Source organism: Centroberyx affinis, unplaced genomic scaffold (genome assembly GCF_046629955.1).
Source record: "Centroberyx affinis isolate AG114_WGS23_722 - 3 ecotype Tasmania unplaced genomic scaffold, CSIRO-AGI_Caff_v1 ptg002996l_1, whole genome shotgun sequence".
Lineage (NCBI taxonomy): Eukaryota > Metazoa > Chordata > Actinopteri > Beryciformes > Berycidae > Centroberyx > Centroberyx affinis.
The window spans coordinates 96384-115432 of NW_027281099.1; the positions used below are offsets into that span (position 1 = coordinate 96384).

Genomic DNA, 19049 nt, shown 5'->3' on the forward strand with positions numbered 1-19049 from the left:
GGAGCTGGGCTACAGTAGGTGGCTCACCGGTTCTAAGTGTGTGTGACTCTGTGTGATGGACTTGTAAGGGGAACAGCACAGCAGCAGAGTTAACACTATCAGGGCAAAGCAGCTGCAGGCAGGCAGGGAGAAAGGTTGGAACTGGCAGATGAGCCTTCACCAGCAGGAGAAGGATAGTCATGCAGCCCAGTTCTAATTAAGGCAGCCATGTCCAATGGCCTTGTTGGCCTTGCCCTGTCTCCGAAGAATAGCTCCCTGTGCTGCTAATCACATGCAAACACACTCATTTGGCCTTGGAGTGTAACTAATCAACTCAGAGGACGAGACGACGTAGTGAAAGCTCTCTCAAACCACCTGTATGTTTAAAGGGAAGCTGAAGGGAACATGCTGACAATATAGCAATTTATATAAGTGGCTATTATATTGTGCATCATTTAATACAAAAACAGCAAAAACTTTCTGGCTGATTTTGAATAATAATGCAGTATCATGATATAATTTCACAAAGATTCTTGGAATAAAGGTATTAATATATTTGATCCAATTGCATAAAAAAGTTTGTTTTTACAAGTCCGCCCTTCAGCCAGTGTTTCTGCTTGAATCTAAATGAGTACAAAGAAGAAATGAATTCCAAACAAACAGGTACTTGATGCTGCAGCGAACATACAATAAATCCCAATTAACCTTGAGGCACAAGGAGACCAATAAGAGAGAGTCAATTTATGCTAGGTCTAATTAATTTTTGAGCTGTTCTGTTGTTGCTGTGGTTCAGTAGTGCTCTGTGCTCCCTGAAGGAGGCCACTTCATTACCCTGACTTGAGAATACACAGCTTCCAGTGTTGATGCGCTAACATGTGTTTGTCAGGGAACCCGCACGCCTTACCCACACATCTGGGCTCCTTTCCACTCCAGTAAGGCGTGGTAGCGTTGCGGCAGGTGAGCATTTTGGGGCCTTGCAACTTGTAGCCAGTGAAACAGTGGAAGTAGGCTTCTCCACCAGCATGGAGGTGAGTCACAGACACTTCTCCACCAGCAGGCTCTTTGGGGAAAGCACAACTCAGGACAAAGGCTAGTGAGAAAGAAAAAGATCAAGAGAAGGGAACACAGGGGGAGGAAAAGAGGGAAGAGAGCTAGTTTAATTAACAAAATAATTATCCAATTTCAGTATAATTCCTTTTTTTTCATGTGGTTCTCTAGGCAGCTCTTCGGCCCAAAATTACTTGAAACTGGAATGCATGATTTGAATATCGCCACATAAAGCCCAGCCCCCTATTGTTGAATGAATGGGGCTCACATGCGCCACCTATGACTGGATCTAAATATGGGGGAAAATAATTCTCACTTAGCATACTGTATGTATTGTTGTTGATTCCAGTTGTCTTAATGTGACTAAAAATATGAAACACAGCATTGTTCCTGTGGTCTAAGGGGTGACTGGTTAAAGAATTGACAGTACTTTGATGCTGCAAAAGGTTTCATCTTCACATATAGGTTCCACTTACATGAACAGATTTTTTTTTATCATGTTGGGTTTAAACATCAGCTCTGTGATGAAAGTATAAATACTTGCATGAAAGATCGAGTCACACTATAGTGGACCAATAGAGGGTGCTATAAAGGTCTCAAATTCCTTTTCCCCTGTTTGACTGAGACCTGAAACCTATATTGCGTCTATTTCTCCTGATGAATAACTTTGCCATGAGACCCACTTGGTTTGACATTAATTTTTGACTAGATTTTGAGTATCCTCTCACAAACTCTAAGTCTGAGGAAGGTGTCATAATGTTTTTGGTATGAAAAAGGTCAAGTTGTTTTGTCATTGTATCAACTGAAAACATGGTTATAGCAAGTTTTGACACTGAGAAAAATGGAGCTTTTAGATGCACAGTGTTTCAAACCTCAGCATATCATTTGACCTGGCAAAATCCAATCCTGGACACAAAGATCCAATTCTGGCCAAAACAAACACCCAGCGGTGTTAACTGGCTCCACAAAATAATCCCCTGTGTCCTGCGATGCTAATATGTATAACCCTTGCTGTTTTGTTGTGTTGCATTGTTGACCGTCTCATTACCTCTTCTCTCCAAACCAAGAAAACAAGCAAAAAAACAAAGAAATACATATCATTATTTGTCCGAAGGATTCAAAAGGTACGAGGTTTGCAATGTTATAATTCTCTCTCTCTCTCTCTCTCTCTCTCTCTCTCTCTCTCTCTCACACACTCACACTCATACACACACACACACACACACAGTGGCGTAGCTGAATCAAGCGGGGATGTTTTGTCACCAGCCTCCTACTTTGTTTATAAACACTCAGCTCCGGCTCTTTTAATTAATTGCAGTTTAAAAGTACATCTGCAAATGTAGAGAGACAGGATTGCAATACTACAGTAATTAATAACTCTGTGTGGTCCGGTGTAACTACTGCAAAGACTTTGACAAATGGAAAAGTTGCTGATCAGTTGAACATCATAGCAGGCCTGTAATGTGATAGTTGGAAGAGGAATTGCCTCTGTAGCGCTTGTCAAAGAGCCGTGATTCCAGCACAGTAAGATCAATGTTCTTGGACTTGCTTTGCATTGTTGTCCTGTCCCTGTTTTTAAACAAATGGTGTACGATGGGATGGAGTTCACATGGATAATGGATTGGGCTAACCAAGTCTGTAATGGAAGCTATTAAACAACCTTCTTCTCCTGTCTAATAACCACACGGTTCTCCCTCATTAGTGTGGGCACTTTGATGATCAGACTAAAACTTTTAAACTTCTGAAAGTGTGCGAACAATAGAACAAGCAGCATAATTGGATCTGCTATGTAAAAATATTGCAAAAACACTGTTATTGTAGGGCTGCAAAATTATAGGAACCTTTTGAGAGTTGCAGCTTCTTTACTCAAAATTTTGCAAGTTGCTTCATTATGTTTCAGCTTAATGGACTGTATGCAAACCCTAAATCACTAGGAGCTGGTAGATGGAGAAGACGACAAAGAAAAGGGCACGTCGGAGGACTGCTTGCATACACAACAAAACTGCAATCTTAAAGCAATTATGCAATTATGAAAATACTGTGTAAGACATGGGTCATGTAAACACCTAAACATGCTTATGTTAATTTGATGAATGCTTTAGTTGTACAGTTGAAGGGTTCCACCATCATTACAGTAAACCTTCTACAGCTACTATCTTTGCTTACATCCAACACATTTTAGTGAAAGTCACATTAGAGAACTATCACTAAGTACTGGAAAAAGCACTTCTACTTGCATGCATCAACTAGGCAGAATTGGCAGAACCAACCTCCCATCAGCAATTTTAGAAATGTTATACATGTTCAAGGAATTTGATAGCAGTGATTTACAACTTGTCTCTCACTGTTTTGAGTTTGGAGCTGGCAGAGCAACGGGTGCATGTAGGAAAGGAAAGTTCAGGTCACACAGATAGAACCATAGTTTTGAAGTATTTGCATGAACAGAAGCTGAGCAAGTAGAGGTGAAACAGCGCAGGAGATGTGCGTAAGTACATGGGCAGCACAGTTGTCTACAAAATAAAACTGTTTAGGCATTTGGCAGATGCTCTGAGAAACAGGGCACCATAATAGTCCAAGTAGCATGAGTTAAAAGAATTGATTAGACACTAAGCAGCAGGTTGGATTAGAAGTGCTTTCATTCCAGCAATGGTTTGTAGATGAAAAATGACACATCAGTGGTGTTTTTAGCAGGGGCCTTGAAGGCAAATTGGATATTCAAAAATGTCATTCCATCAATCTTTGAACTTCAACTCAAGGGAATACAGCCAAATACCCCTGAAGGCTTATGAAACAGCCGCCATCCAGTATGTTTTAATCTACTGACTTAGGTTTTTCTTTTACACAAGCCACTGGTTTCCACCATAATGAAACAGGCATTTTCTCTGGCAGTAAATCAGTGAGCCACAGGGACCAGGTACACCCGCCCCTGGGTCATCCATTCAATTCATAGTTTATCACTAGCTCCAATGAACCTAGTTATTGCCATTATCATAGCAGCATTTACATCCCTATTGAGCATGCAGTAGGGGAGCCAGAGGCAAAAAAAATGTCGAGCCAATTCCTGAAGTATTAAATTACGTGCTGCCTCCATTCCGTTAGATGTGGTACTGGGCCATAAAGTCTGATTGTTTTGCTATTACAAATAATGGATCCACAGTGCAGGCAGCCAGGAAGATTAGCTGATGGTAAAGCCGCAGGCAACAGATGTAGAGCTTATGTCTTTAGTTATTGTTCCCCTGTAGAGGAGAGGGAACAGTCACACTGGTGATACTCAGGTAAACCTGCGTTTTCGCTACCAGATGGACTGGCATTTCAGATGAAATTTCTGCTTTTGCAGGAACACTGGTTTTAGGGTGGTAAAATCCCCCAAAAATGTCAAAAATATCTGTCAGTTACAGTAAATTGCCCACTACTAGTGCTGAGTATTGTCAAGAATCTTTTAATACAATGTGATTTTGACAGGATGGGTGACAATACAATACAATTGTAAGTTGTAACAGTGGACATCTATCAATTGTGTACATTTTCTGACTTAAATTTACAGAGAACTGATTCATTGTATGGTTATGATTATTGTGATATACTGTATAGTTTAGGGGATAAATTATTTCAAAAACTAAAATATAAAATTGTTTAAAATTACATTTATTTTAATTAAATTTTAAATAATTTATAAACCTTGTACTACATCTACTGAGGTCCTGGACACCGAGGTCCTTCCTCACCCTATCACACAGAGTGAGGCTTGTATCCACGATCTCAGTCTTTCGGTCACTTCTCAAATCTTGACCGGTAAATCAAGAGTTTTACTTTGTGGCCTCGCTCTCTCTTCCCCACAATACAACACCTGCATTACTGCAGCCAAAGCCCCTAACAGGTGATCAGTTTCCTTCTTACCCTCAGTCCTGAATAAAACCCTGAGATACCTGAACTCCTCCACTTAGGGCAGCTGCTCTCCCCTGCTCAAAACAAATATAACAAAATATCTAATGAACTACAGGCTATTAATTTAATATTTTTTTTATTTAACAAATTTACATTGATTTACAATCTTACATTTTTTTCAATGCTTCTCTCGAACTTTTATGTTTTTCCTTGTCCTTATTTACATGTGCAATAACAATTGATTTTTAATTCCTCCTTTTGAATATATATTTGTTATGCTCCTTTTTGTCTGTGCCTTGTCTTTCTGCATTATATGTATTGTAGTGTAATATAATGTATAATGAATCTGTAAGTTCAAGTTTGTTTATTTATATAGCCCCTTATCACAAGGAATTTATTCAATCGGTTTTGTTCAGCCCTCTCAAAAGTTTCTACAGAAATGTTTTTTTTTTCCTAAAATAAATAGGAATAAAACTGTTCCTGAAATAAAATCCACTGTTATGCTCCTGTTATTAATGTGTCCTATTCTGTTGCTTTCACATTTTTAATTTGCCTGGCTTCTTCTTAGTCAAATGGAGAATGTCGCTCAGCCAATATTGGACAAATGTTGTTGATTAAGGCACAATGGACAAGCTGAAGAAGCCAGTGATTGCAAGCTAACCATCATGTGAAACAACCAATTAAATCCATGTAATGTCACAGATGTCTTTTAACAGCCACATCTCCTTTTTATTCAATTGATAAATAGATTGTCCCATAATATGTGACCTCTTGGCCCTTATGGCCGAGCTGGAATTATTATTTCAAGTGATTTTGTGAAATATAGACCAGAAATCAATGGTATTGCCGATGGCAACGATGTTCTACAGGCATTATTGACTGGCAGTAACTAATCAGCTGTAGTGACAAGGTGGCAGGAAGACCTCCACCACTGGCAGCGATCCACTACATGCTACAAGTCCTGAGTAGCATTGATGAGATGCCGTCTGTAGTCCCAAGTTATTTCTCTTTAATCGCCTTTATTGAGTAAATGACCATTAAAATTGAGTTTTTAACTCAACCACATAAATATCAATAGGGCATATGATGGCAGAACTGCGGTCTGGCTTTCTACAACTGAATCACTTTCCCAGAGACAACACTATTGATCTTTCTTTAAAATGCAGTGGCTTGGTGCAGAGCCAGGTCATGGGGCTTGGATACAATAACAATCACAGTCTTCCACAAGTCACCAGTAATCTGTCCAGGGCTGCTTTCATAGCAGTACATTCAAAACAGCTGAATGCATGACCATTGACCAGTGATGGACAATCATCAGCAGGTGAATTTGTCTCCTTGGAAACACCTTGTACTGTCTATATGTCAAGGCTACCATTACTTAGCCTATGGTGGATATTCTCTAAACACACCATCTCTAACGTACCATCATCAAATGAATTAATAACCATTTGCATTCAAATTCGTGGGCTTATTGATATCTGTGTATTTCAGTATTTCCCATCCTCACTTATAGTTTCCAATACTCTCTGCCTGATGGGATTTAGGTAACACTTCAAACACACGTGTGCCAATTTATTAGGTCAAAATTTCAATCATTTCAATTTAATTTCAAATAATGCTTATCTTGGCAATAGCAGTTTCCATCCAAAAAAAGGTTAGCCTCAGGTTAGCCATGAAAATCTGCTTGTGTCATATTAAATTGAATCATGCAGTAACAATGCTCATTAATGCAAATAATGTTCCTTTTTTTAATTAGACGCTACATTTCTCAACCACTCTGTTAAAGGGTCAGAGAATAAAGTTTTTAAAACAATGCTATTTGCCAAAATGGATTAAAGGAATTAACTTTTTGGCACACAAATTATTTGTTAAACCTACCATTGTGTGACAAGACGATTAGCAGTTTCACTAATTTGTTTCTAGCATTTATTCACATTGTACATGTTTAGTGGATAGTTGCTAAAGATAGCACACTACACTCAATACTGGACTGAGTTGAAACTGCAACCAATCCTCATCACACAACAAGAAGCTGATCAACTACATATCTCCAAACATTGAGTGTATTCCTTTTGGTGCTAACATTTGTGTCTGCTGAAAGTAATGGATGTTATTGTTGAATGGACAGCTGAGAGATTGGTATTCTCTGTTCTACGTGCTGCTGTCCGTGTATATATATGTGTGTGTGTGTGTGTGTGTGTGTGTGTGTGTGTGTGTGTGTGTGTGTATATATATTCTTAAATGTAGTGGATTGAGATGAAGAAATGAAGAAAGTGATACCCGTCTTCCAACCCCCACTCTACACACACAAACAGTGAAACAGACATATAATCATGTTCCAGTGTCAAGTGTGCTGCTAATATTATAGAGGCATCCATCAGTCTGCCATCAGAGGCAGAGCTAACGCTGCAGCAGATATTAATTACCCTGAGCTGAGATCCGTCTCTCCACAGATCTGTCTCCTTCTCCACGCTTGTCCAATCACATTTCTCACAGCCCATTATGAAGGACAAGGTGATACTGCGCTTACCAAGGAGATGAACACAAATTGAAATATCTCCAGCAATCTTAACGCTAATAGCCTTTGAAAAATTTGCAGGGATAGGCAAAAGTTTCTGTCATGGTTTTGGAAACAGATTAAAAAAATGCAATCAGATTAATCTAAATGTCCTTGGCAGATACACTTCTGTGAAAAAAAAAAAACTGCTGATGATGAAATCAAATCAATCTTCATTATCTTAAAATTATCAATTTTATGTTGGTGATAACTAGCTTGAAAAAAGTAAGTAGGGATACATTAACATATAGTGGTTAGAATAACAAAATAAAAAAATATATAATTTTTATTATTATTATTCATTTAAAATATTAACAATTTATGTTCATTCATCACTGTATCTACATTCTTGTTTGTGTGACAGCTAACTCCACATATCTTATATATTTTATAAGCCACTATTCCTGGCAACAATTACTGTATAATTTATAGTCTCTCAGGGAAAGTGTTTTACAGGGTCATAACAACTGATATCAATTAAAGTGAACTGGAATACCTACAGTAGCATGGAATCAGACACAATGAGTTTCAGCAGTGAATCATTTCAACATGCTGTGTATTTCACATGAGGCCTTGTTAGAAATGGAAATTGCCTGTTCAGTTTGTCAAGATGAATTCCTCTTTGTTACAAATAATTAGTAACTGCAGCCAGGACTTATACACAGAAAATAAAGGTGCAAAATCTTAGTTAATGGATGGTGGGTGATGGCATAAATGTGGGAAATAACCAAACCCCTCCATAGTATATATCGTGCAATTGCAAATGAGGCAATACAAGGGCAGATAAACAACAAGCACAGATCCTGTGCAGACCCATGGCACGTGTGTTCAATTCAGTTCAGTGCACTGAAGCATTACAATGCTGTTATCGGTTAAATAATTCCAATAATTCCTAACGTCACTTAAATACGGTGAAGAGTGTGGCTCAATGTGTGGGATCCAATATGGCATTATCAGTATGGGACTCAATGTGGCATGTACCCCATAGGCGAGAGGCCATCTCTTAGTCAAAGATGCCCTCTAGAGGCCATCTCATGAAGCGAAATCTCACTAAGCGTTACCTGACTGACTGACTGACTGACTGACTGACCTGAATTTGCCTCGTGATCCCCTCGGCTCCGCCATGGGAAAAACACAATGCAGGTGTCTGTGCAAAGGCATCTATAAATGAACCATTTTCTGCACCTTTATTTTTCTGTGTGTACTTGTCTGTCTCTCTCTCTCTCTCTCTCTCTCTCTATCGCTATATATATATATATATATATATATATATATATATATATATATATATATATATATATATATATATATATATATATATATATATATATATATATAAACTAATATAAAGTCTATCTCCCTATCTATCTATCTGTCTGCAAGAGATGCTGCTCGATGTCTCACCTCATTCAAGATTCTTTAAATAACTGTGGTTACTTGTGACTTTTAGAATTTATTTGAAGAGTTTACTGATTAATTTTAAGGAACATCTGGGTCTAGCTCCCATCAATATCTCATCTGCTAACCCCTTTAAGCTGAGGCACAGCCTGTAATCCTCAAACACTTTCTGGTCATTTCAATGTCTAGACTAAAGCTATGGGGATCAGGCCATCTCCATGATGGCCCCTAGGCTTTTTGGCAGCTTGCTTGAGGAGGTCAGACTAGCTACATCAGTGTTCTCTTTTAAATGCATTTACTAATCAAACCATTACAAGTTTGTAGTTGTTTTGAAATGTCCTTCTTTTTTTCACAGTATATTTCATTTTCTCTACTTTGATTCATTCCATATACTCTAGCATTTCATAATAAAGGTGTAACAAAGCATAATAAATGGTTACATAAAGCATAATAAAAGGTTCTATTGCTAACCTTAACTAGCAAGTCATGCAGCCTATGTTTAAACATCACTGTATTCTGAATAGATAGCCAGATAGCCAGATAGATAGATTAAATGATGGCTCACCAGTGTCTTGTATGTCCTGCATGCTGTCTTTTTACAATAAACTCTCACTCAAATCTGTAAGGTCCTGTCTTTTGTCTCCCTCACTATTTGATCTCCATCTACCTCTCTTTCCCATCACTATGTTTACATTAACTATCCTCGATTGGCTGCTATTTACCTATTTCTCTGTGAATTGAGAGAGAGAGAGAGAGAGAGAGAGAGAGAGAGAGAGAGAGAGAGAGAGAGAGAGAGAGAGAGATTAATCTTTAATCTTGGCCTCTTCAGCAAGCAACATAAAAACCAATAATTTCAGAGGAATTCAGCTCAAACCATGCATACATATTAACAGTGAAGTCTAAAGGTGTGTGGGAAAGCGCTGGGCAGGAATAATAAAGGCCCCCATCACCCACTGCTTCATTATAGGCTACTACTCCACAGGTGTGTATTTTCACAACACAAAAGAATCAAAGAAACAACATGCACAGGGTATATGAAGGTTACACTTTTAAATTGCCTCCTATAGTCAACAATATACCTAGATGAGATTAGATGGTAAATCACACATTAGGGGTGTAACGGTACGTGTATTCATCCCGAACCGTCACGGTACGGACGTTACAGTTCGGTGCATGCAGTCGTACGGAGAATACGCAGTATGTGCGAAGATTGATGAACGTAAGCGCAAGTTCCACCCGGAAACCTTAAGCTGTAAGCCAACAACAGTTAGCAACATGCCATGCTAAGCTTAGCTCAAGCTACTCCTGAGTCAGTCACACTATGGCGAGTGCAAATGACACACAGGAGCTAGAAGACCTGCCTGCTTCTTTCAAATCAGCTGTGTGGTTCCCAGTGAACTACAACAACAATGGAGGGCGAGTGGTGGATCGGAAGAGGACGGTGTGTCGGCGTTGTTCGACAGTTGTAGGGTATGTGTGCGGAAACACATTGAACATGCTAACGCATATTCGACGGCATCACCAAGATGTGCCAATCACCGGAGCTAGGCAAAAAAAAACAGGAGTCCAACTACTTATCCCCGCTGCTTTTAAGCAGCCTCTAGATGCAAAAACAGACAGGGCCAAAAACATTACCTGCCACCTCAGTCCCCAGCGAGATGGTTTTCTCGATGGCAGGTGACATAGTTACTGTCAACAGATCTGCCCTCACTACTGATAATGTGGACAAACTATTTTTTTTTTTTTAAGAAAAACTTGAAAATAGAATGAAGCTAGAGTACCTTTAAGAGGTGCATAATGGCCTTACAGTAGTCACAAGTTAATCACAAATGTGATATATTGCTCCTAAAGGCACAGGTTTTATTTTATCTTATATTTTATTACATTGTATTTATTTAGAATTTTCACACCAGGAGATGTTATTCAGTTCTGTATTGCCTTTTATTTTGCATCAGCCCTAGGCCGAAGTAACTGAAACACTCATTATTATTTATTTTGTAGTATTTTCATAACATATGAGATGCTTTTCAGTTTTGTAGCCGATTGTGACCTATTGCCTTTTGTTTTTTATCAGCCCTACATAAAAATATGACCTATGCGAGAGTGTATGTTCACTGTTTACATTTTACATTTTACTGCTTAATACACTACAGGCTGTACTACTACTGTACTACAACTACCTCTGGGGGACTATACGACACTAGGTGGAACAAACTGTAACTTGCACTACTGTCTGTTCAAAATAAATGAAAAGAAACCTAGCCTTATGCATTTGGGTTTTTTTGTTGCTTTTTTCCCGTTGTACCAAACCGAACCGTGATGTCCAAACCGTAGTGTGAACCGAACCGTGACTTCTGTGTACCGTTACACCCCTATTACACATGGTAGAAAAAATTATGCTTGATAACTTTTTTTTTAATTTTCTCCTCAACTCACTGAACCTTGAAGTTAGAATGCAAAGAGGAGAGGTGAAGGAGAAGAGTAGACCCACTAATAGAGACCTGGTAATATATATCAACTGTTTCCCACCAAGGTCCCCAGCTGGAGCCATCTTCACCCATCAACGCATCACCCTGTATGATCTGTACCGACCCCTCGCTGTCATCATTCAGCCTGACCACACACCAATATGCACACATCCAGCAGTGATGGTCTGATTTATCTCACATCAGTGGCGCTGTTTTGACGGTGCTATCACTTTAGAGCTGATGAAAGTGCCATTAACAGTTTGTGCGGGAGTGAATGTTTTGTCCACCAGCTTCCACCATCAACTCAAATTGATGGAGCATGTAATTGGTGGCCACTTTGTGTGATTGCTAAGATAAACAGCCATTGTTGTGGACATGGAAGATCAATGTCATGGACTAAACAAGTGAGAGAGAGGGGAATTTAAAGGCCATCATATTCACCAGGAACATAACAACCAATTTTTACTGACAGAGGTTTTGCCGCCTCTATGCACTTATTGTTTGATCACATTTGGCAGGAATGGAAATGTGTTCTGCATATGCGTTTTGAAAATGTAGTCATTCTGTCCAATTTTAGTCCTTTGTAATATATTTTAGACGTAATCAAAACATTTTATTCGGGCTAGATGCCAAACCAATAATCCTACATGCAAAGCCCAATGACATTTGTGCCCACAAAACTAGCATTTGCATGTGTAAATTCCATAATAATAGTAATAATCATAATAAAAATTGGTTCAACATTTCTGTAATAATGGAGTGCAGACAATGACCTCAAAACCTCTGGTATCGCTGTTCTATCCAAATGTAAAGGAGCAAGCTGTCTTGTCCATGGCGTGCTACCTGGGGAGCTGTTTTGCTCCCTGCCACGCTACAGAACTTCTTTCTGGCTTGCTAACCCATGAGCTAGTCCACAATAGGCACCGCACAACGCACACGGCAGCTTGTTCTCTTCATATTGAGATCACATCAGTGGTTTTGGAGATGCTCCTCCACACAGACAATTTTCTATTTAGGGCTCGACAATAATAGACAGTGGAGGTGCGCATGAAGAGTCTCGCTTCCAATTTGGGAACAGAGTTTTTATGCACAGTGTGGGAAGCAATTGGTGGAGACACGCCTATACACATCACGGGGCTTTTGCTCACTTCTTTCTGATAGGCAGCTGCTCACAAACTTATGCACAAAATTGGTCGACTGTCAACTTTTTGGAACAGAGAATTGTGTGAAAATGAGAATCTTTGCCTCTTTTGATGGAAGTTGAGTATTAGAGTGCATTATTTTGGTGAGAGTCTGTTATAGTCAACTAGTTAGCTTTATTGCAAAGCTATACAATTATGTGGCTTAATGCTGTCTTGTTTTATCTCCTCCCTATCTTGTTACATGATAGCTGTGATAGGATGAGCAGCATAATGGAAAACCCTCTGGTTTCTGACATTTCTGTAAATAATGTTTGTCCCATGTAATTACACTTCTCAAATGACAGCTCAAATTACTTCTCTTTCTCCTGGCTAGCATGGGCAAATTATATCAACAACTGATGAGAGCTATCAGCATAAAGAGCTTGGTTCAAGACAATTTATCAAAAGATAGAGATTTAATTATTTGGGCGAGACTGAGATGGCCAGTTTTGTTGGGCTGGTGCCTGGTTTGAATGGTGTGAGAGTTTAGGTAGCGTGGTATTGGCTCACCTTGGTAATGTAGCAGCAGGGATCCAGAGCTGGACTGATGGTCGCTGCGAAAACGGATGGAGATCTGGTTGCTCCAGCTGCGAACCACCAGGCCGCTCATCAGGACTGACTCATTGGCGAGGATGGAGGGTTCTCGGCCGCCCGTATCCTCCAGTGTCACCTGCTCCCCCTCCAACACACTCACATTCAGCACCTGAGAAAACACAGACCACACCATGTGATTAGACATAGTCCATTACTGCTGTACCTCACAACATTATGTGTCATGTCATGGTAGCTCACTCCTTTAAAAAGGACTCTTTGTAGAGCGACACTGGACATTGAACACAGCATGAACAGCAGACTAAAGCAGGCAACAAAGAATCAGCAGAAATATCTCTATCCACCTTTCCCATTTTCCATCAGCGTGAATTCAAGACCATTAGGCGACCCTGATGGACTCTTCACTCCAACATCCAACATAAAAAAACAAAGTGTCTTCACACAAAACTGGTGACTGACTGGTGACTTGTGAAGTCTCAGCTCACATCAGATGGGATTTTAATTCCTTAACTCCTTTAACTGGCATCGCCAGTGCTCCTTTTTTCACTTAAAACCATGTTGATTCTATTAAATATTTGCATTGAAAAATGAGTCACTTGAGTTGTATTACTCTGTTGGATTTAGTCAATTCTTTTTTATCCCACTCCTGGATTGTAGACATGATTTCGAGCAATAGGCTAGTCTGTCTGGGTCATTCCACTCATGGTTTGTTGCAGTGTTGTCTTATCTGCTTTAGTATTCAAGGCCTTTATCAGTAGTTAAAAACTTTGTCTTTCTATTCTCCTTGTGCCTGTAAGCCACTCTGACAGCAGTGCTTTATGTCTTCAACAGGTTTGAACAGCATCTGCAGCTAAATCTGGTGAAGAGACCTCCGGAGGATTGCATCTAGTTAAACTGTCTGAATAATGGAGCGCTGACACATTTTGGAGCAACATCTGATTCATTCCCCACTGAACTTTAAAACTGGTATGTTAATCTGACAGCAGGTCATGATCATTATTCTGTATGAAAAAAGCAGCATTCACCTTCACCACTGTTTGTGAGACAGTCTGTGTATAGAGGGGCGTATCATCAAAGCTAATTCAACAGTTTCTATTTCAAGCCAGCAGTGGAATTCATAGCATGTTGTCAAAGGTAATGCTGTCTTAGGTACAGGTCTTATCCCCAGGTGTGCCATGAGGCAGAAAAAAGGGTAGCCCTCCACAGGCTGATGGGGAGGATGGGTGGGAAGGATGAGCACCTGGCGAAATGGCAACGGCAAAATGAATGTGGTCACGTTGACTCGCTGTCACTCAGCTGAAGGGAAAGTGACAATGAAAGCAGAGAGGCTAATGGACACTCTGAGACTGAGCTTAGAGGTGACTCTTCCAGAACAATCCATAAGGTCGACCACTTTGATTGATTTGATTTTATCGCACCGGAATTAAGCGCAACACAACCTTTTCTTCCTGGTTTTCAGACATGCAACTGAGAACATACAAAGCTAGAGTCAAGAGTCAAAGCTAAGCCCGCTTCCAATTTTTTGTGTTATGGATAATCACCACTTCAGTATATACAGTATATATATTTTTTATTAGAAAAACATTGCATAATGTCATTGTAGTTTTGGTAGTTTAGTAGGTGCAGCAGTATTACAGAGTGTAATAAAGGAATATCACATGATCTTATACAATCACTCTTTCACTCTCTCTCAAGGGCAATGGCAATGACAAAGCCTTAGGCACAATTCTTTTTTTCATTTCTGCCTTTTTCTCTCTGAGTTAATATGGAAGGCTCACTGTTTTGCAAATCAGGTTAAATCAATCGGCTGAGCGTATTTGTTCATTTTTAACTTCATAATTCACCTCACGGTTAGACTTTATTCATTGTGGCATCCGCTTGTATGATGGATTTCTGTGCAGAAAGTAAAGCTCTATATGTATAGATCTTTGGCACCTACAATCCAAATTTTGAAAATCATATTGATTTCTGAAATAATCAGTAAGCAGTTTTCACAGTGTGATTTGTTAGTTTACAGCAACATTTATTAGCCAACACTGATGTAATTAGAGAAAATATTGTATTGTTTCATACTGTTTTCTGTTGCCTTCACCACTGCAATCTAAGCTTGTTTCTGAATTTATCAGGGACTCAGAGAAGATTATAATTCTCCACTTCTCACTTCCTCTCGTTCTTCATCTCTCACCCTTATTCTCTGATGTGTTACCTTCGCCTCCACCATTATGTAAAGTTGTTGAATCGATGAGAGATGGCTGACATTCCACCATGGTTCATACATATTTCAGTCAACATTCTCTCCACAAACATCAGGCTACTACTCAAGATAGAGGTCCTGCTGGCTGAATCTTTTTCAGAGGAACTGGTGAAGAGCATCTATAGTAGACTATTGTATGTTGTGCACAAACAAGACTTTATTTTCCTTTTGTTTAATAGAAATCCACAAACATACGATGTATTTCCAATATGTATTTGATAGTGACTAGTGGAGTGTAAAGGTGCTGCTACAGGTACAACCAGTATGATCATAAGGGACAACAATGCCTGACGTGTTCAAATCTGTGCCTCTGTCGAACAAGAAAAGCCAGAGAGGCTAGGGAAACATTGATTGTAAGTATAGGACAGGGAACGATGACACCAGTTTTGGGCAGTATCCCGTTGAGCCAACTCAGTAGAAGCCACTCCATAGAAACATTAAATATAATTTGAAAAAGTTCCATTTCATCTCAGAAATAATCCCTTTTATCTGCAGACAGTGCAAAGCATTCAAGCAATGCTACAGCACACACAGATGTGAGTAGTGGAGAGCCTGGTAAGGAGGAGGGAGGCCTTGCTGAAGAATTGTAATGAATGAAATGAAGTGAATGTTTTGTGCTGATATTCACAATTGTACAGTAAACTTGAGGACTGATGAGACATTGAAAAAATGAAATGAAAATGAAATGAAGGGTAAAAAAAAAAAAAATGAAACAAAAAAAAAAACAACCTCTGAATTTGGTACGGTAGTATGTTGGCAGAGGATCTGCACAGCTCTCTCTGTGGATTTCCACTACAAATGTATCAGGGTTGAAAGACTGAACTTTACTCATCTATCACTGTAAATGGATAAAAAAGATGACAATGAATTATAATATTATATTTCCCGGTTCCTAATCAATTCTGCTACAGCTATCAAAGTAGGGTAGATGTAATTTGTCACTTTTATTAAGGACTCCACTGTTGTCTCCATAGTGATCATGTCACTGACTCTGTAGAAGTGTAGCCAGTGGCTCCAAAGATGCCAGTCTTTGAATTCAAAAATAACACAACACAGGAAGAAATCGATTAAAGTGTCTGTTCTGCAAGGTTTGTTATGCAGTATTAAAACACTCTGGTAGCATTACCAATTTACGTACTCTCTTGACACGCTTATCTGACAAGACGCCTTTAAATGAGACTTTTGCGCCTGTGGTGTGCATAACAAGGCATTTGCTCTTGAATGTAAACCAATAAGCAAACACATTTCAGACATAATCTAGTTCAAATGCCTCCTTGTTTTTACTAATCTGAGCGCAAACATGGCTCAGTTTTCTCAAAAATATTTTTTAAACAACTATGCTCATCCGCACTGGATGTTGCCATCCCTCTCAAAGTGGAGATGAAATCTCCTACATTAAAAAAATAAATAAAGATTCAACAGCCGAATATTTTTTTCTGAACTTAACTGCTGCTAGCCAGCATCTTTTGGGGATTTTATTCAGCATTAAGGATTAACACAAGTGTACACTCCTGAAAAGCCCTCATTTAATCCATCAGTCCTTAATTACATAAGTGCAGACCGATTTCATAGCTGTTTCATCTACAACATTTCGGAGAATGTGGTATCATTAGTAGAGGTGATGGAAAGATACATCTTTTTTTAATTCAGTCTGGTTTTCATTAACATCATATTACTAAAACTATCCTCAGCATTACTAATGCCCTCCTGATGAATGGATATTCCAGAGTTTACAAAGTGCTTTGACAGACAAAATAAAAGCAGAATACACAAATTATGAATTTAAAAGGCAATAAAACAATAATAAACAGGGATCGTAGGATGAAAACCAAGATAAACAGTAAAATAGAATAAAAGTAAGATAGAATTAAGACAGAGTTAAGATAAAAGACATAAAAAGACAATAGAAATATGATAAAAAGACAATAAAAGATAAAAAGACAATAAAAAGACGACATCACATAAAAGCAAGTCTATAAAAATGGGTTTTAAGAAGTGATTTAAAAGAAGTCACTGATTCTGCTAGCCTTATCTCCTCAGGCAAGTCGTTCCAAAGCCGAGGGGCCCTGATGGAAAAGGCACGGTCACCTTTAGTTTTAAGTCTAGACTTTGGAACAGCCAAAAGGGCCCCGCCTGAGGATCTAAGGCTGCACACTGGCTCATATGGGGTCAACATATCTGTAATGTAGCTTGGAGCCAGACTCAAACGTGCTTTAAAAATGATCGGTAAAATCTTAAAATCGATTCTAAAATGAACAGGGAGCCAATGGAGAGATGCCAGGATTGGGGTGGTGTGATGTTGTCTGTTAGAACCAGTAAGAAGCCTAGTTGCTGCGTTCTGAACTAGTTGGAGGCGAGAGAGTGACTTTTGGTTGATGCCAGAAAGGAGGGGGTTACAGTAGTTGAGTCATGAGAAGATTAGGGCGTTGATTACTTTTTCCAGGTCGCTGTGTGATAGTTTTGGTTTGATTCTGGAGATGGTTCTCAATTGAAGGAAGCAGGACTGGACATTTTTTTTAATCTGTGGTTCGAAGTTTAGGTCAGTGTCAAATAGAACTCCCAAGTTTCTGGCAACGGGCTTCACATTTGACCAAGGCCACTCTCAATATGACCGATAGAATTTGTGGGATTGAACAATATGATTTCTGATTTTGAGTTTCTGCGCCATCCAACAGTTGATGTCATTGAGGCAATCTACAACAGCAGCTAGGCTGTTTGGGTCACCAGGTCTCAGGGGAAGGTATATCTGTGTGTCGTCTGTGTAGCAATGAAAAGAGACATTGTGTCTTTGGATAATTTGGCCAAGTGGCAGCATATAGATTGAGAATAAAATCGGACCTAAAATGCAACCATGCAGTACACCACAGGTAATATGAGTTGTAGAAGATGAGTAGTCACCTATGGTGACCGCGAAGGTTCTTTCTAAAAGGTAGGAATAAAACCAACCAAGTGCAGTGTCCTTGATGCCAACCCAGGTGTTCAGGCGGTCGATTAAAATGGCGTGATCTACAGTGTCAAAGGCTGCACTTAGGTCTAAAAGAATTAAAATTAAACTTTCCCCCGTCAGCTGCTAAAAGGAGGTCATTGGTTACCTTGAGGAGGGCAGTTTCTGTACTATTTAAAGCTCTAAAACCAGACTGAAATTTCTCAAAGATGTTATTATGACACATAAAAGCTAAAAGCTGGGTTGATACCACTTTCTCTAAAACCTTTTATAAAAATGGAAGTTCAGAAATGGGCCTAAAATTGTTAAGAACAGAGGGATCAAGGTTATGTTTCTTTAAAAGAGGTTGGACCACAGCATGTTTAAAAATAAGGAAAAATCTCTTTCTCCAACGAGCTATTAAAAATTTATAAAATACTGGGCCCAACTGTGTCAATAACCTCTTTAAGAAATTTGGTGGGGATCAAGGCTGCACGTGGTTGATTTCATGTGGGATATAGTTTCAGATAAAAATGACTGTGACACAGGTTCAAAATTGTCAAAATAACTATTGAAGTCCCTATTGGCATGTATAACTCGGTCAGGGGCAGTCATTTGCTGTCTTATATTTTCAACTTTATTCTTAAAAAAATTTAAAAAATCCTCACACATCTCTGGCGAGGCATCGGTAAAATGACAGGGGGAGAGGGTGATGACGGGGTGTATTACCTTGAATAAAATTCTGGGGTTAAAATGGTTTTCTGCAATCAGGTTAGAGAAGAAGGTTGCTCTTGCTTCTTTAACT

The 19049-nt window shown here is 39.2% G+C and overlaps 1 protein-coding gene across 1 annotated transcript in view; it reads right to left on the reverse strand.

The window, feature by feature from the left end:
* LOC139659014 (seizure protein 6 homolog) overlaps nt 1-19049 on the reverse strand; it is a 111825-nt gene that overhangs the window by 16978 nt on the left and 75798 nt on the right. Inside the window, exons 4-5 of the mRNA XM_071537214.1 lie at nt 13026-13218; nt 884-1069 (exon numbers count right to left, since the gene is read on the reverse strand). Coding sequence (XP_071393315.1) covers nt 884-1069; nt 13026-13218 — 379 coding nt within the window. The remainder of the gene's footprint in view (nt 1-883; nt 1070-13025; nt 13219-19049) is intronic.